General features: G+C 41.1%; 2 protein-coding genes across 4 annotated transcripts in view; one reads left to right on the top strand and one right to left on the bottom strand.

Moving 5' to 3' along the window:
• Positions 1-20655, top strand: part of rec114 (REC114 meiotic recombination protein) — a 39813-nt gene extending 19158 nt beyond the window's left edge. Inside the window, exon 6 of one of the 2 annotated variants that reach the window (XM_053622607.1) lies at positions 18674-20655. In XM_053622607.1, coding sequence (XP_053478582.1) covers positions 18674-18829 — 156 coding nt within the window. In that variant the 3' untranslated portion in view covers positions 18830-20655. Of the gene's footprint in view, positions 1-3660; positions 4080-18673 lie in introns of those variants that run through there. The other variant, XM_053622604.1, reaches the window with a different exon arrangement.
• Positions 1-22447, bottom strand: part of nptnb (neuroplastin b) — a 36736-nt gene that overhangs the window by 10441 nt on the left and 3848 nt on the right. Inside the window, exons 2-6 of one of the 2 annotated variants that reach the window (XM_053622601.1) lie at positions 13723-14070; positions 10403-10586; positions 8935-9029; positions 3291-3427; positions 676-949 (exon numbers count right to left, since the gene is read on the bottom strand). In XM_053622601.1, coding sequence (XP_053478576.1) covers positions 676-949; positions 3291-3427; positions 8935-9029; positions 10403-10586; positions 13723-14070 — 1038 coding nt within the window. The remainder of the gene's footprint in view (positions 1-675; positions 950-3290; positions 3428-8934; positions 9030-10402; positions 10587-13722; positions 14071-22447) is intronic. The other variant, XM_053622602.1, reaches the window with a different exon arrangement.

Consider the following 22447-nt stretch of genomic DNA (forward strand, 5'->3'; position numbering starts at 1 on the left):
CCTAATGTGTAGCAACAAAGGTCAAATTAACATGCATCTGTGCCTGACTACTGGCTTTTGGATATAGTCCTATGAATCATACACTCTGTCCTTATCACAGAGATTATTTGTGCGTGCCCGTCCCTCCTTCTTGTGTGTTCACCGATCTGTTAGAAAGGGATTAGCGGGTACAGAGTTATGAAACCCTCTCCGAGATAATACACAGTGTAAGTTTACTTTCCAAGGTCGTATTTATGTGCAGTATTCACCAAGATCTGTGATGATGAAATTGATACTAATGCTCTCAAGCATTTAAGTACTTTCATGATTACACAGGCTCCCAAAGCGTTAAGAGTCTGAATCGGCACCAGAAACGTCTGCAATAAATACTCATTACTGCCACGGCCCCTTAACAGCGTCAATAGCAAACTTGTAAACACTCCAATAAGACATCCTGAGGCAGTTGTAGACATTAAAACTAATTGTGTAATAAGTCACCACAGCTGAAGGACTTCCAGCTCCTGTATCCGCATGAAGTACATGGACATAAGAACCATACAAGTAAAAATACATTACATTACAGAAACATCTATGTCACCATGTATGGAATATAATCACATCAAGGGCTTAAAGATGCGTCATATATGACATGCTACTGTAGTTTTGAGTGAAAAATAGAAATTTTGCATAGCCTACCGTCTGGCACCTCGTCTGGCCTCTTGCGTTTCTCGTAAACCACGATGATGACCACCAGGATCAGGATTTCTGCCAACACACCGAGGAAAGGCCAGAGCGGGGCCAGGTGACTACGCACCCGCAGAATAGACGTCGATTCTTTAGTCCCAATGACGTTTGAGGCGCTGCAGACATACTCGCCAGGGTCTGTACTAATGTCAAGATTTGTAACGTTCAGTTGTGTGAAATTGCCTTCTTTCACGATCAAGAAGCGTCCAGTACTGTTGTCAATGTCCTACAATATGAAAGAAATGTACTTCAGGAAAACATTAGGTTATGCATACTGTGTTGTACCCCTCCTTTAAGGAGGGGTACAAGGTAGAACACAGATAGTACGGGATACCATGGCTTTTGCGTGTCTTGTTGAAGACACATAGCCCTCGTCACCTTTCAATTCAGCCATCACTCGTCACCAAGCTGTGACTGCTGTCAGGTCAGCCTAGCGTTATACCTCATTCCTCTCCTTCAGGGAACAGTGGTTATATAGATAACCTAACATTCCCTTTTAGACAAGTCACTCGGTATAACATGGATAGTATGGGACATGTATTCACTCCCCGCACAGCTGTAGCCTGGCCTAATGCCTGCCTGATCCAATTAGTAAAATGGAGACTGCTATACACGGGCTAAAACATCCGAATGATAAAAGGGCCCAGATGTAAAAGGGAAAAATGTCCTAGTGCAACACTGCCCCTGTAGCAAGGAGCTAAAGACTGGGGTCACAGTGTCCAAGCGGTAAAAACACATGAAAGTACAAGGGGAAGCCCATGAGGCTGCTGTGCAAATGTCTGCCGCTGACATCGTGATGAGGAAGGAGATCCCCCACATGATTTGCTGAGGCTAAGCACGGAGAAATGCTGCCTTGAAACTAATTGTTATGTCCACTGACTTTAGAAATTCAAATAGGGCACAATATAGTCCCTCAAGCACATACAGAACATACTGTATATTGGTTGGTCAGCTAAACAGCAGGGCTTAGATGACGCATGCGCCTCATAGGTGGTGAGCCCCTGGAAATACGCCCTCAAAGTCTACAAGACGAGCAAATATTGCAGCCTCGATACCGTCCCTTGGCACCATTGCTCAAATAATCCTCACATAGAAGTAGAGCCCTCACGGAGGATGTCATCGCATTCTGAATAGTGGCAATGACATTACACGTCAAGCCTTTAGATCTAAAGGTCCTTCTTTCCGGGTAACTCCAAATGGGGCTGAACCACCTGGCCTCCTGCCCTGCTAAGAGAGTTGTTATTTCTGCTATCTATTAGGATTCCAGTAGCCGTCACAGGGATGCTACAGTAGTACGAGAGGCAGGCCCTCCTAAGGCATCCTCTCCAATTTGGGGCGGATCAGCTCCACTGGAAGAAAAGCGAGAAGTACGCTGTCCTCGAGACGTGCAATTAGATCCATCAGAGATTAAAACAGTTGAAACCATATGTATTTTCTCTGGATTTAAATGAATTAACATTAGACCTGCCAAACCGATCCAATATCTGGACTTATATCTACAACTTGGTGGTGAAGCCTCCACTCCCTCACCAGAGGGCCATGTCTGGAGAGAAAGTCCGCTCCCAGATTGAGTTGGCCAGGGGAACATGTTGCCAAAGGGGACAAGAGGTGAAGACTGTTTCATGTCAAAATTGAGTGAGACGTTTTCAAAAAGGGAAGACGATGTGTTCCTCCTGCCTGTTCTTACGTGTGACAACACTGTCATGACGTCCGTCCTGATAAGGACGTGACAAATCTGTACGGTATGCAGAAATGCCTGAGGGCCAACCAGACAGTCATCGACAACTGGAGACCATTTTCCGTGTATGGTTATTCCCCTCCAGATTGCTCTACTCTATTCATCGCTATTCTGAAGCATGAAATTTTTCCTAAGGGGGTTTTTTGAGTGGAGAAAGAGCCACCATACATGCTACATCTGCATATGATCAATATCATGCATGAAGGTAATGTGATAACATCAACCCCTGAAAGGTTCACGTTAGTTAGTTGACTCTGTACTGGTATCTGTTCTCCCAGTTCAGACAGACACATAGTCTGTTTGGTCTGGAGCAGTGTGGCCAAGCTAAAAGCCCTAGCACTGGTCGTCAGCGTGCGATATATTTTCTCGAACGGTGCAGCAGAAATGTGGCGCTACTTTGATGGAGAACTGGCATGCCCACTACCCCCAGGTTATGTATGGGTTCCAAGAAAAGCTGCCAGAGGCTGTTCCATGGGGTGAACGACATAGATGTGTACTTTGCACCTTTAGATTAAAAAAAAACAAAAAAAAAACGAACTGCATATTCATTAAGCCAAATTCGCGAAACGGACAAGACGTGCTATTTTGCTCACGTGTAATTCGTTAAAGTTATTAAAGTAAAGCTTGCACGTTTTTTGTTTTTTTTTTTTAAACGTAAAAACCTTTAGTAAATTAGCACCTATCTGTGTTATACCAAGAGATCATCTGTAACTTCAACATGTATATTAAATGTCAATGAAATATGTACACTTGAGAGATCTGTAGCCTTTGCTTATTCTATAGTGGTGTTGAAGTAGGTACCAGTAAGAGAAAACAACATGCTACGTACTACGTATGATCCCTGGCTGACTTTTTTCTGCCATGTCCAGATGGGATGTGGGTATCCCACAGATTTGCAGTACAAGGAAGCGCTTTCTCCTTCTTTTTTATTCTCGCTTCGCTTGTGGCCAATGATTTCAGGAGCCGCTGAGTGGAAGAGAAAAAGACACAATAAATTAACATTGTGTGTTAATAAAAAAAAAAATTTTTTAAAAAGAACTTTAACTGCATCTATATCTAGATCATATCACTATTTTGATGCGATGACTAAGCATAAGATTTTTTTTTTTCTGTAAGGATTGTAACATTTATAAAATACAACTAGTTCTTTAAAGATTTCTAATATTTACCCATCTATTTGTACCGCTTATCCTACACAGGGTCGCATGAGAGCCTGGGGCCTATCCCAGGGAACTCGGGGCACGAAGCGGGGGACCGAGGTTTGGGGACCGGCCCATCGCAGGGCACAATCGCACACACACACACCCTTTCACAGACTACGGAAATGCCAATCAGCCTACAACGCATGTCTTTGGACTGAGGGAGGAACCCGGAGTACCCGGAGGAAACCCCCGAAGCACAGGGAAGCTTTGCAAGCTTTGTGTACACAGGGCGGAGATGCGAGGCAAACGTGCAGCTATCCACTAAGCCACCCCCAATAAATATTTTATCTGTAATACTTCAATTTACAGACAACGGTTCCAGTGGTAGGCCAACATGCATGACTGATTTTTTTAAAATCCTGAGATATGGAAAAGAACTGGCCAATTGCATGTTCTTAATTAAACAATTAAAACCCTATGTGCTTCAATTCCGTCTTTCCTTCTTTCTCTTTGCCAGCTCATGAACCATTTCGAGCTGATGTGCTGAGTCATCAGCTTCTCAGTAGGTGCTTAGTTATGCATTAGATACTCCTGATGCTTAAAATCTGTTGAGTCTGCCATTCTGGCCATCGACCACAAGTCTCTTCTTAAACGCTGCTCCACCATGGACAGGTGACTGCCGCAGCTTTATTATTTTTTTTCGCTAATCCTTAAAATTACGGTAATTCTTTCTATGCAATTAAGCAGGATCAGGAAGAGACCCGGAGCGAGTGTTTATTGCCGTGAACATGGAGGACGGCCCAGGCGTGGCCTGGGACACGGACGACATCACTGCTCTCTAATTATGGTGCACACGTGCCATCTGAGGATTGTGTGGCTGCGTGGGGGTTGGAGTAGGAGCTTAGTTGGGCATTATCCTCATACACTTCTCCCTTGACAGGGAGTAAATCGCCTCCTCTCTAAACAGATAGGACTTTCACTGCTATTCAATGTCATTCTGGCCTGCTTCCAAACCGTGACCCCTAACGAAAGTGTGCCTTTACTCTTGTGATCACTGATGGAAAGAGATAGGTAACAGGACAGATACAATGCATGTTATTTGTAGCGAAACCTCATCTGCATCCTTTTTTTTTTTTTTTTTTTTTTGGCCTAAAAGAAAAAGGATGTGTAACCTATACGAAAAGGAAGCGAGTGAACACACTTGCCAACTGCATTCATGAAATTATAATGAATAGAGAATCAGCAACACTTTTAGAACCAGCCACATGGATGAATTTCAGAATATTATGTGGAAACAGGTTTCTAATTAGTTTTGCAGTTTAACTCATATAATTAAGAGGAAGGGAAAAAAATAATAACGACTCTAGATTACGCTCGCACAAAACCTCAATAGATCTACGGACTATGGTGCGCAGCAAATCAAATTACGCTGGAATGTATTTAAGAATTGTCTCACTGTCGGCCCAAAATGCACGTAGGAGCAGATTATCATTGTGAACAATAAACTCTTGCCATTAGAAGCGGCTGGGACTGGATTCAGGCCTTAATCCCACCCCAGCACACAAGCCTCCATCTGTTCCCTCAGAGCTGAGAGCTGGAGAGAGATGTGCCAAGGACATGAGAGCCTGGGGGTGGAGCGCGAGAGAGAAAGGAGCACAGCTCACCTTCCTGCTTTCCGATCTCAACTGGTTTTTGGCCATGATGATGGCCTCACCCTTAATCGTGATATATATATATATATATATATATATATATATATATATATATATATATATATATGCAAGACAGATCGCAATATATCACAATACAATTTTTCCCCCCAAGAAATTATGTTATTGTCCTGCTGTCCTTCTTGATCCTAAGACTACTATCATTTTGATAATGAGTAATGATCTGAATTATGTACATTAACTCAGTAAAGCTCCCAGGACCTGCTTACAGGTTTAAACTTAAGATTCATAAGCACATACCTTTCCTATTAGTTTCATTCTGGTTACACAGTAGTAACTATGAATAATATGCGTTAAGATAAATAACAGAGAATTAAACAAGAGAATATGCATAATAATTTCAGATTTTGCCACATTTTTAGAAAAAAAAAAATATATATTCGTTTTATCTATGGTTTTCAATGGATTTATTAAGTCATTATCTTCGTTGCACTAGTAATGAATCATAAACACTGCTAGTGATTAGAAAGCGAAAGAAAATCTGAAGCAAAGCTGCATCCAAAAAAATTCTGAAGTTAATTTCGGTATAAATAAGTAAAGAATAAATCGTAACAGGGCACGCAGGTATAAGAAAACAAATCAACAACAAGGTGGTGCAATGCAGCCATTTGTTAAAGAAATGCTACGGATGTGCTTTTATTTAAAGCACTTCTTTAACATTTATGGTCACATTTAACATCTGAGAAAAAAGCGTTTAGCGTAAGATCATGTCATTAGAATGTTTTGGGGGAAATGGTTTAACGCTGGTAAAACTAGATGCCAGTCAACATTATTTGCTGTCGGCAAATTGCAAAAACTCATAAATAATAATAAATGAACGTAAAAATCGATTACTTTAATATTTTTTGCCTCGTATCGTGCAGTCGTATCTTGTATCACATGGAAGAGATCTTGCGTGGAAGAATGAGGAATGCGACGCACGGTGCGGTGCATCTGTCCCGTCACATGACAGGCTGGGAGTGGGAAAGTCAGAGCTGTGTGGACAACAGCATCATCGCATTATGCAACCAAGCAACGTTTAAAACAGGCCTGCCAGAACAGTCCGGGCATGCTCAGTGCGCACGATGGCCGTGTCAAAACAAATTGGCTTAAGTGAGGAGCGTTTCACGGCTCTGTGGCTACAGGGGGTGATTCCTTCCTGCCTGAGCTGGTCTGGAAAGCCGCATGGGTCCCATGCAGTTAACGCTTGACTTGAAGTCTAGTTTGGATTTGAAATATCCTGCATGGGCTTTTTCTATTTTATAGACGTAATAACGTAAAGGCTCTTGAAAATATTACGCAATACAAATTCCTGACGTGGAAAAAATGATCGCTGCTTATAAAAGAGTACTTGATATAATAAACAGGACAGGAAGAGTTATAATAAAGGATCGTTGTTATTCGTAGATATGACAGTCCGACTGACTGGAAAGTACCGAACTAGTGAAACAGAAATTCTCAGAGTAATTTGGCTCTTTGTGTCATTGTGAATTTCGAGCTATAACAACCCCTCTTCTCTGTGAATGACAGGCATTGTCCAGAGGCCTCTTTTCATCTGTTCTGTAGAGGAAACTAATGAGACTTGATCTCTCCGTGTCTGCACTATTTCACTCACAGCTAGGCTTTTCTACGTGACTGTCTGGATTTATCGCTGTGCTGAAAAGCTCTCGTTTTTGCTTCGCTTCCCCCCCCCGCACATATTGAGTGATGGAGCTGATTTACAGTAGAAATCTCTCTACTGTATCAAATCGGTTTTATGTTTTGTGTTTTACGATGCTGTCACCGTATGGCGCAATGCCATTATTTGTAGGTGCTGAGCATTGACTTATCCTACACTATCAGACCATGTCAGAAAGCTTTCTATAAGCGTTGCTTTTGGACACGCTCAAGATCCGTTTAATCAGGGGTGGACTTTGCACTAGGCAAAGCAAGGTAAACGGCTTGGGCCCCCGGAAGCCAAGGGCCCCCTAAAAATGCAAATTATATTTACAGTACAGTGCACTCCAGTAATATTGGCACCCTTGGTAAATATGAGCAAAGAAAGCTGTGAAAAATTGTCTTTATTGGTTAATGTTGTGATCTTTTGCTCAAAAATAAATAAATAAATAAAAATCACAAAAATACTCTGCTCTCATGGATATCGAACAATTGCAAACACAATGCAGGTTTTTATATATATATTTAAAAAAATGCTACATCTTTGTTAAATATAGGTGTGCAACAATTATTAGCATGCTTTTAGTCAGTACTTTGTGCTACTTCGCTTTGCTAAGATAACAGCTCTGAGTCTTCTCCTATAATGCCTGATGAGGTTGGAGAATACATGGCAATAGGGCCCCATTCCTATATTATGCCTAAATCCACCCCCTGCTTTTAACGTCAGTCATTTACAACACTTGTGTTAGCAAGAAAACACGACCGGGTGGCGTAATATCTCCACCCCAAATCTGATTATTTTCGACAATTCCGTCAAGTTCTTACACAACAGAAATTCGTCAACGCTAACATTTTACTATTTATTAAAGAATGATATGTCGTACATTTCATCTGTTTATAGTTAGGTTTAATGTTGTGGATTGTCCACGAAATAAGTTCCTGTCATCACTTATCAGTCCGTACAGGATTTCCTGGAGGGTTTTTTTTTGTGTGTGTGTGTGTGTGTGTGTGATTGTTGTAGCCAAAAATGCTTGATTTTGCTGCTGCTTTTTTTTTTTTTTGGAGTTTTTTGGCAGAAAACTACTCGAATTGGCGAAATTGCAATCGCACGAAATTGTTTTGCGCAGTGATGTTTGTCGGTAAACGAGACCTTTTAGCTGTACTCATGTTCGACACACGTGAATCGAAGACAGCTTTGGCTGAATGCACGTTGCCATGACGGTTCTTGGCTAAATCTGGAGAAAATCGACGGTAATTTCGGAACGTTTCAAGCTCCTCGGAATATTGCGGAGTTTGCTTGATTTTGCGGTCATTTCTGCGATCGTGAAATCCTGTAGGGTCTGACTTATAGCAGGTGTAAACAGTTGTTTTCTCAGCAGCATCTCTGTTTCTCTTTCTTGAAGTTAATATGTACCGACCGAGAAACCACAAAGCTATTTGTATTGTAGACGTTTCATGTCAGAAAACCTACAGCTTTACCGCTGACTGTACCACTACAAAGCACCGATGCTGGACACTCCTTTTTAAAAACGCGAAATAATCATCTCCTCACACAAAACCTCACCATATCAACAATTCCACATTTTTAAATTGCTTTATTGAATATCTGCCAATGATAACGTATTCGAACTTCCAATGATAATCGGTCCGTACAGGAATTTCGAGTTTTGTTTTGTTTTTGTGATCGTCGCGGCCGAAAACGCTCGATTTCGCTGCTTCTTTCTACAACGTTTGCAATGCAACTTCCGGAGTGTTTGTGCTTTTTTTTTTTTTTTTTTTGGTCGTTTTTGCAGAATTCACAAAATCGCGATTGAAATAGAAGCTTCATGTCAGAAAACGTACAGCTTTACCTCTGACTGTCACAAAGCACTGATGCTGGACACACAAAACTTCACCATATCCACAATTCCACTCGTATTAAAAACTGCCAATGATGACGTATTCGGAAATCATACAAACATCTTACCTTTGACTTCGATGGACGCGTTGGCATTGGGGGCCTTGTCAAAAGTATACACGCAGATATACTCTCCTGCGTCTTCCGCTCTTGGTTTGGTGAGTCTATTACAAAAAAAGCGTAATTAAATTTTAAGTCGCTTCAAATAGAGTGATACCAGTGGCACCCTCCACCCTATTCCTGGTGTATGATACAATTCCCCAAAGTAGAACCATTCCGTGTTTGCACATACACTACAGACGCTTTGGACAGAGATGCTTCGGTATACCTTTGATTTATATTTAATAGCAAAGAATGGACCAAGAGAGAACAGTCTATCTGCGATGTACGGAACTTTATTTTGCGACAGTACTGTTCTTGGAGAGCTGGAGCAGAATCAAAGCGATGCCTCCGTGGAATTGCTGTTGGCATGACGCGGTCTGCTCCAGGCACGGCTGTCACTAGAAAATCACCTGCATGCAATCTGACAGGATATTTCCTTTCAAAGACGTCATACTTGGCAATAGAAGGTCTTGCAGCGTTGGCACTTGCTGTTTTCTCCCAGGCAAAAATCCACATTAGGATTATTATTATTATTATTACTACTACTACAACAACAGGATAATATATTTTGGGAAACTTTTATCATTATTCTGGAAATAATATTCCCAGAAGTAGGCCATTTGAGAAACATGCAAAGCGTATACTCTTGGAAAAAGGGTTTGCTCATGGGGTATATAGATGTGTATGTCCTTTACGAATCCTCTCAGAGGAACATACTGAAGAACCCTTTAGAGTTCTGCAGGATATTCAACTAAAAATTTTTGAAGATCCGGCTAGATTATATTCCCTGCTTACAACAGTCTGGATACATGACTGAATGGTGACTTCAGTTACCTTTTAATGCTTAACCATTAGTGATTATAGTGATCATAGCTTTGAATAAGATATTCACAGTTTGGGGTTGTTGTTTTTCTTTTTCTTTTCTTCTTTCTGTAGTGGTGCTTCATGTTACCACGTCTCACTAGCACCACTGACTCTAAACAGATGAGACATTTGTGGGACATCTGTTCACATGTTTCTGTTTTTGAACAAGCCATGTCATCACTTTACTAATCAGACACAGAGAGAGTAAGAGACATGGAGAGCTCTGTGAAAATCTCATTCCTTTCATAATGAATTTTTATGTCCAGCTCATCGTAATTTACATAATTACATAACGTTCATAAACGCGTGCGATCATTTCTGGTTTGCTGCCTGATTGTGTTCACCTGTTCTGTGTTCTGTTCTGATTAGTTTGTCTGCTTATACCCTGTTGTGTCAAGGGTATCATCACGAAGTCTCCCCATTTGTATTTGTGAGTTACTAAGCCTTATTTTCACATACGTGTTAGTATCACGTTCAATTTCTAGTCACGACATTCTGGAAACTTTGCAGATGGACTATTTTCAGTTAAACGCTGTTGACACAAGAGCAACGCATACAGGCATAAACTCACGTAAGCTCTGTGTTTTTCAGTCCTTTTCTTGTATTCGGGATTTCTTGTCCATTCTTCATCCAGAAGCTTTCCCGGTGGGCTGTGTGAGCGTTGGTTAGGTTACACTGTAAGGTAACAGGAGGATTGTCTTCCTGTGGCTTTTTAGCCGGCAAAATTTCCTGATCAGAAGCATTGATCTTTGGCTCTGAAACAAAATCAAATCTCCGAGTTATTACAAAAAGGTGAGAAATGAACCTCGGGGCCAGTTGGGACTCTTTGTTTTCTGATGTAGCTGCTGGCTGTGATCTTCACGAGAGCTAGAAAGTGCAATAGATTTTAAAACATGAGCGTTTCCACCACAGGACAGGTCGAATGGCAAATCTGTGTGCGCACAAAGCTGCAAGAAATGATATCAGAGCATTTATTAACACTGCCTCCAACGTATCATATTTCCCCCAAATGGAACGGCGAAGGATTACTTCCTGGGTTTTTTTTTTTTTTTTTTTTTTTTAAATGAATATATTTGAAGTAAAGCCAACACCTTTCCATTGCATTCACCAAGACTTTCATTATCTGTGAATACACTTACCTTCAGACAGAACACAGCATAATGCAAGGAGAAAAAAATAAAATAAATAAATCTTGAAAATTAGCATGCGGGAGCCACCTATGAATTGATACTGCAGTCTTCATTCATAACGTTCACGTGTTCACGTTTCATTTTTAAAACTTAAGATCTTCAAGGTGGCCGATTAACATGACGATCAAATTGAATGCAGCTATTCCAGTAATTCTTACTTTATTCTTTTTTTATTATTATAATTATTATTATTTTTACTCTGTTTATATTTTAGTCGTCTCTTTAAATACACTCTTCAGTCATCAGATGGCTTTTCAATGAGCTGACACCAGTACTTTTTTCTGTGCCCATGTATGGGTTGAGCTCCTCCCTCGTTATTCCAGGGTGGCCCTTCCATAGCAACTAGAATACCCAGATGGAGCACAAAGGAGGATGGAGGAAGTAGCGGAGAGACCTTATGTCTTCTACTCACTTGTACATTAAACCTCCTTGATCAGTTTTGCTCTGGAGAAAAAGGGAGGGGATTAGGAGTGGCTCCAATTAGCAATCCTAACACCTTCTCCTGGAGTTCGGCATGCCCCAAAGCTGAAAGGAATCAATGTGTCTATGTCTCTATTCTCATTCTCTCTCTCTCTCTCTCTCTCTCTCTCTCTCTCGCTTACTCACGTTTTCTCATCCTCCATCCCTCCTGGGCAGCATCAAAACACCTACTCCTACCTCAGACTGTGCAACTGAGCACAAGCCATCAGCCTACATATGCATACAAAGCGGAAAAAAAAACAAAAACACAGTCCGATTACTTCATTCGATGGCAATAGCGAAAGGCGCTGAGGCTGATGTGATCCGCCAGCCTCTTTGGAAGGTCATTTCTAGGACACCTGCTCAGAGGAAGAGATGATGGTAAAATCAATAATTTTGATCCTGTTACTTCCCTGAGATGGTTTCGCTTCCTCCACGAATCCACTGTGAAATCTCAACAGAACTTCAAAACATTTATTCAAACAGTAACCTCAATAAATGTTCATACAGTGCAGACGTTCACTCATTCAGAACATCGGATACTCTTGAATTCGAATGCCGTTCATGGGAGAAGGGGTTAGAAAAACATAATAGGTTCATTTGGACGAGAAGACTACAGTATGTTCACTACAGTTTCACACTGAAACTACAAAGCTAAGACAAGACCAGCATGTATTTAGACGCCGTCCCATGAACAAACTATACATTCTTTTCCACATGACTTCAGCATGTATAGCCTGCTATATACATGTTATAATGTGTATTACATGTATATAATATGAAAACATTGACTCTCAGTAATGACAGAATATTTCCGTTTTTGGTCGTCCCAATCCGTATACATATTCATCTAGGTACAAAATGCACCCAAATATATGCCATATATATATATATATATATATATAATATATTGACTATTTAGAAATGGTGCTTGAATTAGAAGTTCTCGTCTCGATAGTGTACAGACAGCATGATGGGACTTGTGCGCTGCTCCGACTGCATTATTAAGAACGTCTCTCAAGATTTCACAGTACTGGCTGTCATGAGAGGGGAGAAGGCAAGAACGAGGACTCCCTAATTTTGTAAGCTCCCCATAGTGCGGTGCGGAGAAAAGCCGAACTTGACCAGCGTTTTCCTTTTCCGCTGCTTCGGCGGTCAGTTGGCTGAGCCCTTTCCCAATTAATCAGCTCAACCTGACGCTCACTGCCTTTGAAAGCAGGTTAGGATATAATGTCATTACTGATTTGTAGGCGAACACATATTGCAAAGAAGGCACAAGGCGGAGCACTGTATTCAAATGTGGATTTAGCGTAAACGGCACGTTTACCGCACGTACGGCTATGCACCCGCTCTTCCTTGCGTCTTCTTTCACTACCCACCCTATTCCTCACAGTAATAATGCACAAAGAAACATGTTAAGACTTCAAAGCACCGGAAGACCTACATATTACAGACGGGGGCACATAATGTCAGGCTTTGAAGTAAATCAAACCATCTATGCAACCCAGAAAGAATATTAAAGAAAATGAAAAACAAAAAAGAATCCTGGCATCAAGATCCAGTGAAGTAAAAATGAAGCAATTGATTAAATGACAAAACAAATATGTTGAGAGACACTAGACAAGGCAAGCGACACGGGAACAGGCAGGATGGACTGCTCGTAAGGTGAGGGAGGGCAGCATGAGGAAGAAAGAGGCAGACAGAGACTATGGCATTTGTCTGGGTTTGTGGTCATCCACAACAAGAGGCTCAAGGGGTTCAGAAGGGGTAAGGGGGTGATTGTCAGGCTCAAAATCAGTGAATCGTTCAATTCTGCTTAAAAGAAGGCAATACGAACATTTGAATCAACTAGAATCAGAGATACTTGTAAGTTACGTGCTGTTATAGATACTATATAACATAAGCCTCACAATTTCTAACCCCAGAAATAAAAAAATAATAACGTTCCTTTATGTTGGGAATGTAGTGGGGCATTTTTCATGCCAAATAGCATCACAGTTTATTGGAAGAGTAACAAAAGCAAAACTGACAGCAGCACAAGGACCGTCATTTGAATAGATCTTACTTACTGTAATAAAATCGAAGAAAGTAATAAAGATAACAAATGATTGTTGCTTTGTTTTATGTCTTTGCCTGATGTGGTGGCCATTTTGATGAGATAAGGGATAAGGGTGAAGTTGGATCTATCAACTACAGCTACAGGTACTTAATCTATCCACTACAGCACAAGTATACCACTCACTCTGCAACACGGAAATGGTGGCCTGAGCTCGGATCCAGGCGATGGCGGGGTTTTGGCGCAGGTCGTTGCGGCGCGGGTCGTTACTGGCCCGGCATTCGTAGGTTCCGGAGTCCTCGAGCGTGACGCGCGTGACACCCAGTACGCTCACGCCGTTGCTGCCGTAGGCCGTGTTGATGGAGACGCGCCGCTTCCGGGCGCCATCCCACAGCTGCTTGAAGGAGTCGGCGCGGTTTATCTCAGCGTACCACCACTGGATCTCCGGCGTGGGGTTACCAACCACGTCACAGTACAGCTCAAAGGTGTCTCCCGTGAGCTTTGTCTCAGACATGGGCGACTTCACAAACCCAGCTGGAGAGGAAGAGGGTTTCAAAGCGATGGAGACGGGGGAGGGGAGGGGTTTGGTGGAAAGGAGGAAAGGCAAAATAGGAGTAAAATTGGGGTGGGGGGGGGGGGGGGGGAGAGGGGGAGCGGGTGGGGTGGAAAAGGCCAAGGAATGCAGGGGTAAAATAAAATAAAAAAATGGGTCAGTTAAAAAAGACAGAAGAAGAATGATCAAAAGCAAAATCAATAAACAGCAAGCCCGAAATTATAAAAATGAGTGGGAAAAAAAACAAAACAAAACAATTTTGGTTATAGTAAAAGACAATGATAAAAGGTCAAAAGGGTGAATGTATTAGTGAAAAACAAGTTAATGGACCTTTGGTTGGTAACTTTGGCAAATTCGTCTTGCTTGCTAGAACATTACAGTGCTTTCAACTGATATAATAAGCTTTCCCAGCACTGATACAAAAATAAAGCAGAAAGGCTCAATTATTTAATATAATCTATAACTGTATCGACTGTTGGACTTGGCTCCAGGCATTATTGGCGAAATTACATTGTGTAGGACCATTTTACATATATATATCACAGTAAAAAAAAAATAGCTGAACTGATCAAGATGTCAAAATACGTCAAATCAAGTCAAGTCTGATCATCTGAAGTGGAGCGTTGGAAATGGCTTAAGAATTAATATACCCGCCCTTCAAGCATTTAATATCTCTCATTTTATTTTCAGTACCGTTAAAGGTAAGTAAGTAAATAAATAAGTCAATCGATCGATCAATCAATCAAATAAATAAATAACACCAAAATATGTTTGCACTGCAACATGAAACCTGTAAGAGGGAGAGATGAGTTTTTAAACACCATGCACAAGATGCTATCTTCAATACGATTATCCAAATGGGGATGACCGATACGTTATCTAGGGCTTTACTAATGAAAACGCAACTTCAGGAAGGGAATTGGTTCTGAGTTGCGTTGTAAATGTGGGTTTAATCTGGAACCTTCTTCGATATTTTACCCCAAAGGGACAAACCGAAAAACCATACATACAAGTCCATACATTAGACAAAATACTATAAAATTTGTTATATATACACAGTAGTTGGCTATCCTGGATGTCCGAAACATCCATTTTCTATGTAGTGATAAGTTCTAAGTGTCTGAAAATGTTTTACAAGACCTCATAACAAACTCGTATCTCCAGTGGAGAATGAGCAAATCAAACCAGAATGAAGCTTTCTATTTTTGGAGATATGACGTGTCTGTTGCACACTGTGGAGCTTCTCAGTAGTTGAGTAGTGGTATTTTGGTATCACAAGAACATTATACCCCAGAGTCTTTGCCTGATAGCCTTGTCTCTTCCCTAACTGCTATTATCATATTGACATAATCAAGCATAAAACTCGGAATTTATTTGCACCCGAGTTTTGAAGAATAATAGAAATGTGTTGTCAGAGATCTTCACTACCATAACCTCTATCAATGAGTTCTGACTTTCGTTCCTCATAAGCATAACTATATATATATATATATTATATATTTCCTATCAGGTTCACTGCAGTTACTGAATAATTCATGCTGTAAGATAAATAACTGAATAATGAGCTGGGACTTGTAGGGGTTGAAGAATGGAAGGAAAAAAACCAGTGTGTTTTTTTCCCCCCTCTTATATCGTGTCAATTTTGCCAACGATTACAAATTTTATTTATCACAGAGCTACACATCTTGGCGCAATGACAGTTTTCACATTCAGATACCATCTATAAATGCAAGGCCACCACTGGGAATAGTATTTATTTATTTATTTTTATGCTTTTGATTTCAGCGATTTTTAGGCATTAACTACTGTCTGTGAAAACGAGGTCAGTTTTTCCTTCCAACAGAATGAGCTGTAATAAAAAGTCACTGGGTCATCTGGAGGTAGTCACTGCTCAGTATGATGCACCTCGTTGCGTGAATCACATTTGGCATCAGATCAGTGGATGGTGCATCTCTGAATATCCAATACAGTCCTTTTAATTGGATGCTGCATTCAATGTGGAATTTTCACCAGTATTTAACAATTGTCAGAGCTTGTCTAAGGATAACCAATCGTACCTTTCCATTTTAGTCACATGACAGATTCTCAATAAAACTTACAGCTCATTTCCTTATAAAACTGTTCTGGAGACTACTATATTTATTCATTAATTTTTTTTTTGTCAATATTGACTTTGTTTCATTTACTGCAATTTACATCAATTTAAAATGATCTCAGACTTTTGTAAGGAATTATGCCGGAAAAACCAGTTACGCTATTAGAAAACCGGAGAAATTAACGCAAAATCGAGCAAACAAAACTCCGCATTTTCCCCGAGGCGCTTGCGATTTTTCAAAACTACCACAGAATTGGGTCAAGGCGCGTCACGTGACTTCATCACAACACGCATAAAGACAAAACCTTCTTCGATTCACGTGCGTTGAACATGAGTAAAGCTAAAAGCTCTCATTTACCAACAAATGTCGTTGCAAAAAGTTCGCCAAAAAAGCACAAAAAAAAAAAAACCTCTGTGAAATCCTGTACAGACAAACTTCGCGAACAATTCTAAAAACGTTTTTATCATTTCAACATGATTTTTAAACTAAGTAAGAAAACAAGGCTTGTTACGGTGTGAAGGTTTCACGATCGGTCACGGTATACGATCAAACTTTTCAAAATGACCGATTAAGATACATTTCTATCTATTACTCGTTCATCTTTTCATTTGAACCCCATCACCGTGGTCACGCCATGTGCACTCTGGAAAATCCTGGTCAGCCTATCTACTGTCTGGAATATTTGTACGCATGTGCACTGCGATTTAAGGTAGCCCGTTTGCGAGTGGGCGTAGAAAACCGCTGTGCGTCCCTTCAGCTTGTATAATCAAAACACCAAACAAACTCGGTCGAAGACGAGTCAGGAGGACACGGTGGTGAATCGCATGGCGTTTATTAACAGCTTCTAACAAACAAGGTTTCTTGTTTGTTGGAAGCTGTTAATAAACGCCATGCGATTGAGGAAAAGAGGACACGGAGATGAAAGACACCGGTCTCTACATGTGTGTACTGCGTACTTACCTTACTTAAACTTAATTATACAAGGAGTCCATCATACACAACGCCCAGAAAAAACACGGCATCGTGGAACAGAACTAAACCGAACAGCTAGCTGTGTTTGGCTAAGCGGCGTTGCACTGGTTACATTTTTTTGTTCTAGCTCATCACGCCGTTTTTCTTCGTAGCCACTCTCGATAATTACTGAGGATGTAGGAGATCTTATGGAAAGGCCATTTTCAGAAATATCTTCCTCATTAAGAAGAACAATTAGGCTATTCTTTCCATTTGTTTTGGCATGATCATTGCAGCCAGCAGATGAACTGATTAGATTTTGGAATTGATACAAACAGAGTCAAGCTCACAGCAAGGTCAAATGCCTGAAATAGTTTTGCTTCAAAAGCTTCCTTCCTGTTCGTCATACAGAGATGTTCAGGAAGTCGGAGCCCGTTCTCTGGCTGTCCGAGATAGGAAAACTCTCGTTAGTGTCGTATCTCAAAAATCAGTGGTTACATATAGGATTCCTATGGAATTTGTATAGACCTTACCAGCACCAGACGAGCTTTCGTCCAAACAGGGTCGAGGTGTACACCGCCTGTCAAAAGTTTGTGGACACTCGACTGAACGGTTTCTCATGATCTTAAAAAGCTTTTGATCTGAAGGTGTGTGATTAAATGTTTGAAATCATTAGAAAACTAACATTTTATTTACAAAAAAAAAATCATCTTTTTTTTTTTTTTTAAAACGTACAACCAGGAGCGAAATATTCCGAAAAGCAGCCGATAAGCGTGCAGCGTAGGCGGGAACTCCTTTAATACTATTTAAAAAGCATCTCAGGGAAATTCCTCAAGAAATCGGTCAAAGAAAATGCCAAGAATACATTTCTGGAAATTCTCGGCAAAAAGCGTGTCTACTTTGAAGATGCTAAAATATTATATTATTTAGATTTATTTTGGATTTTTTTTTAGCACAAAATAATTAACATAGTTCCATTTGTGTTACTGCAGAGTTTCGATGACTTTATTATTATTCTAAAATGTGGGGGGGGGGATTAAATAAAGAATGAGTGTGTGTAAACTTTTGACTGGTATTGTATTGTAAGGATATTTGAGGCATACAAAAGAGTAACAAGAAGAATTAGACTTGTTGGTGGTGGAGGCATCTCCATCGACAGCACTGGCGTCAAGTTCCACACGTTTGCTTTCATTTTCAGCACCAGCTTGCGTGTTTATTAATGGTTGATGAATACCGTGATACAGTGAAACCGTGATATTTTTACACTAGGTTATCATACGGTCAAATTTTCAACCCATAACACCCTTAAAGTTCTGTTCTAGTCTACAAATGCCACAATAATGAACGGTTGTATCTCAGGTAGCACAGAAATTCCTGCAACCTCAGCAAGAACGATTTTCAGTCGGCAAGATGTATCTGTGCATTGCATCATGCATTGTGATATTTTTATACATAATCACATTTGAAACTTTAGTACCACTGGGGAAACATATCGTTCATAATTCCATCCATTTTCCATACTGCTTATCCTACACAGGATCGCGGGAAGCCTGTCCGAGGGAACCCGTGGCAAAGGTGTGGGGACACCCTGGACAGGGTGCCAACCCATCGCGGGGTGCAAATCGCACAAACACTCACACACTACGGAAAATTTGGAATGCCGGTCAGCCTACAGCGGAGGTCTTTGGACTGAGGAAGGAAACTAGAGTACCCGGAGGGAACCCCCGAAGAAGCACGAGGAGAGCATGCAAACTCCGCGCACACAGGGCAGAGGTGGGATTCGAACCCCCAACCCTGGAGATGCGAGGCAACAGTGCTAAACATTAACCCACCCTGCTCCCAGTCATTTATAGTTAATAAGTATTATTTCCCCGGAGCTCTGTCTTGTAGCCAGATCTACCATCAGACCTGCTGTCGGAAAATGAATCAATACCTTGTCTCAATACCAACCAGAATCGAGAATCCAACATCGTCAATCATAAATTATAATGCATGCATAATTCAATTTTCCATCTTTGATAAAGTAAGAACTGTCAGTTATTAGAGTTAGCAAATCCGGATTACTTTTCAGAACTATCCGATGACGAGGAACTTTCATCTCTCTCAAAGCACCTCATAACATCGTGTTATCGCATAAACTTTATGTTGTATTTTTTTTTTTTTTTTACCATTCAGGTCTCAAGCGGTTCCTCTTTGTGCGTAACTACACCATATGTCCGAAAGCACGTTGACACCTGAGCATCACATCCATATTTGCTTTTTTTGTCCATCCCTTTCCAGATTTAGTTTTACCTTTTGCTGTTATAATAAGCTCCGCTCTTCTGGGAAGGCTTTCCACTAGATTTTGGCGCATGGCTGTGGGGGATTTGTGTTCATTCAGATACAAATGCATTGCTGAGGTGAGGTCCTGATGTTGGGTGAGGAGGTCTGGGGTGCAGTCGGTGTTCCAGTTCATCCTAAAGGTAATAAAGGTTGAGGTCAGGGCTCTGTGCAGGACACTCGAGTTCTTCTACTCCAACCTTGACAAACCATGTCTTCACAGAGCTCGCTTTGTGTACAGGGGCATCGTCATGCTGGAGCAGGTTTGGGGCCTCTTAGTTCCAGTGAAGGGAAATTATAATCCTACAGCATACAAAGACGTTCTATACAATTGTGCGCTTCCATCGTCCGGTGAAGAATGGCAGGTGTCCACAAACTTTTGGTCGTATAACGTATCTCTAACTAGCATCCGAGTCTGCGCAGACAGCTGTATGATGAAATGCTCACTCAGCTCAACTCCTTGCCTGGAGTTTATTAATAAGGGTCATAATTATATTCCTACTATGGAGACAGCTGTGCGTCGAGCTGTTCTCAGCCTGATACACAGACTACTCCGATAACCCCGTTTTCACTGAAAAATAAATAAATAAATAATTTACCGGGACAGGCCCCAGCTGGCCTGGGCTTACATTTGTCACTACAGTGATGAGGTTGCATGCAGATGGATGTAGTCTAAAGAAAAATAACAGCAATGGGAATAACCTTACCCTGCCATTAGTAAAAAATAGCATCTGAGGCCTTAAACAAAAGCCTCAAACAAAATTACATGCAACCACTGAGGAGGCGGAACTCATTCGTGTGTCATTTTCATCAGCAACTCACCTCAGTGATGAGTGTTGGCTTTTTTTTGACACAAAGGAGCCAGTTATTGCCTTAAGAACAAAATCGTTCACCTGTAAAGTTGTGAACATTCCGACGATGTTTTCCGGTGATAACTGACTACTAACATACAGCGTACAGCACAACAACGGGTCGGATCTGAGACGCCATGGGCTCCGGTCCCGTATTCCAGAAGGAAATAGCAGTTGTCCTGAGAACAGCAGATCGTTGCACAAAGCCTCGTGCCGCCTGTCAGCGATCTGGATTACTGAAACCGAAATCATTTTCTTGCAACACAGTCTCCACTACTCCCACTGGACTCCTCAGCAGTCCAATGCTTTATTTATTTTTTTATTATTGTGCTCTTATGTAGGCAGATCAAGATAGTTTTTCTGACTGCAGGGAATAGTGTTGCAAGTCTGTGATTTCAGTCTCACAGTTTGATATTTGTATATAAAAAGGTACAAATGGCAAGCATCACAATCTAGGAATACAGCGATAATAATAATAATAATAATAATAATAATAATAATAATATTGCCTCTGCAGGAGTGAACAATAGACTCGTGAGATCGTCTGCAATACGCCATCGTCCTATCACGTCCCCTCACGATCGCTGACTGACGAAAGCCTGTGGATTTATCGTGGTTAGGAATGCTTGGAAATCTGAAGTCAGGACTAGATAATAACCTAACGAGTGATCAGCTGTAACTAAGCTTATTATAAAACTGAAATATTACTGAAAACGTATAGAAACTGCGCATACATGTGTTCTGTCGTGAACAGCAGCAGAGACACGGTACTTATAAGTCCATCCGGGACGTGGCGATCGCAGAAACGAAGGCAAAATCAAGGAAACGCTGCAATATTCCGAGGAGCGTGCTGTGATGTCATCACGACTCGCGTTCAAGCGAAGCCCTCTTCGATTAACGTGACTCGCACGAGTACAGCTAAACGGTCTGGTTTACCGACAGACATCACTGCGGAAGACGATTTCGTGCAATGCAAGTAGGTTTACGGCAAAAAAGGAGGGGGGGGGAGGCACAAAATATTTTACGAGAAAAAAAAAATTTAAAAAATCGAGCGTTTTTGGCCGCAACGTTCACAAAAACACTCGGCGCAATCCTGTACGGACCGCTTGTCGAATTCTTGTATAGCAAACAACTTTCACGAATTTAATAACATTCACGTTCAGGCACGTGAAGCCATTCACGGCTTTATCCGTTTTGTTTTTCTGGGGTTTTTTTTTTTATATTAAGGCTGTTAGGGTACAAAACAAGAGATAACAAGAGGAAACATATTTCGAGAGAACACAATTTGCTTTTTTGTCGATCTTAAAGCAACAGGCTCCGTGTTCTCTGTACAACTAGTCGGAACCTATCTGCGATTCTCCGTACTATTGTCAAACGCCCCAAGCCTAGTGGACAAATCGAATATTTGTTAGCTAGCCCACTGAGCAAGTGGACACTCCGGTGTGCAGCCCATGCTGTCCCATGTTTTAGGGGACAGTTATCTAAATGGCTAGGCTAAAAAGTGGTAGCTAATTTAAAGCAATAAATTATTGTGAGCTAGATAGCTAAAGGAAATGAACAAGTTTATAAATTCCCAGTAATATGACGACTGTGTAGTCTTTATCGTGTCCTCATAAATTTTTAGATGCAGCACATTGCGTTTAGACACACACACACACACACAAAAAAATTCACATTTCGGCTACGAGTAAAAATAAATAAACGAATACATAAAATTGACCTTGGAAAGAAACCTTATTTTCTCCTGAAACGTTTAACCGTGAGAAGACATGAGCTATTGTGCTAGCAGGAGAGTCATGTGACAGCTTTGCACTGGACTGTTGTTCGGTTTCATCAGTGTTTTTACAAACCTGCTACAGTAGCATGTTCCTGTAATATCAAACCCCTAGTCTTTAAGGTGTTCACGCCAATGAACCCATCTAGTAAAAACAGTTCATTTATCAGCCCTATTGCTGTTTCGCTGGCACTCTGAAACCGATTTCCGACGTCCCATCCCTGCTATGCTACTCCGTACATGTGATCGTACCCGTGCATAACGGACATCATATCAGGCCACAGAGACAAACGTCTGTAACTTGATCGCGAGACGTGTACGACTAATCCGTTATAGACCGAGTTCCCCGTTTATTCTGTACATTTGA

The sequence above is a fragment of the Ictalurus furcatus genome, chromosome 4 (genome assembly GCF_023375685.1).
Source record: "Ictalurus furcatus strain D&B chromosome 4, Billie_1.0, whole genome shotgun sequence".
Classification (NCBI taxonomy): domain Eukaryota; kingdom Metazoa; phylum Chordata; class Actinopteri; order Siluriformes; family Ictaluridae; genus Ictalurus; species Ictalurus furcatus.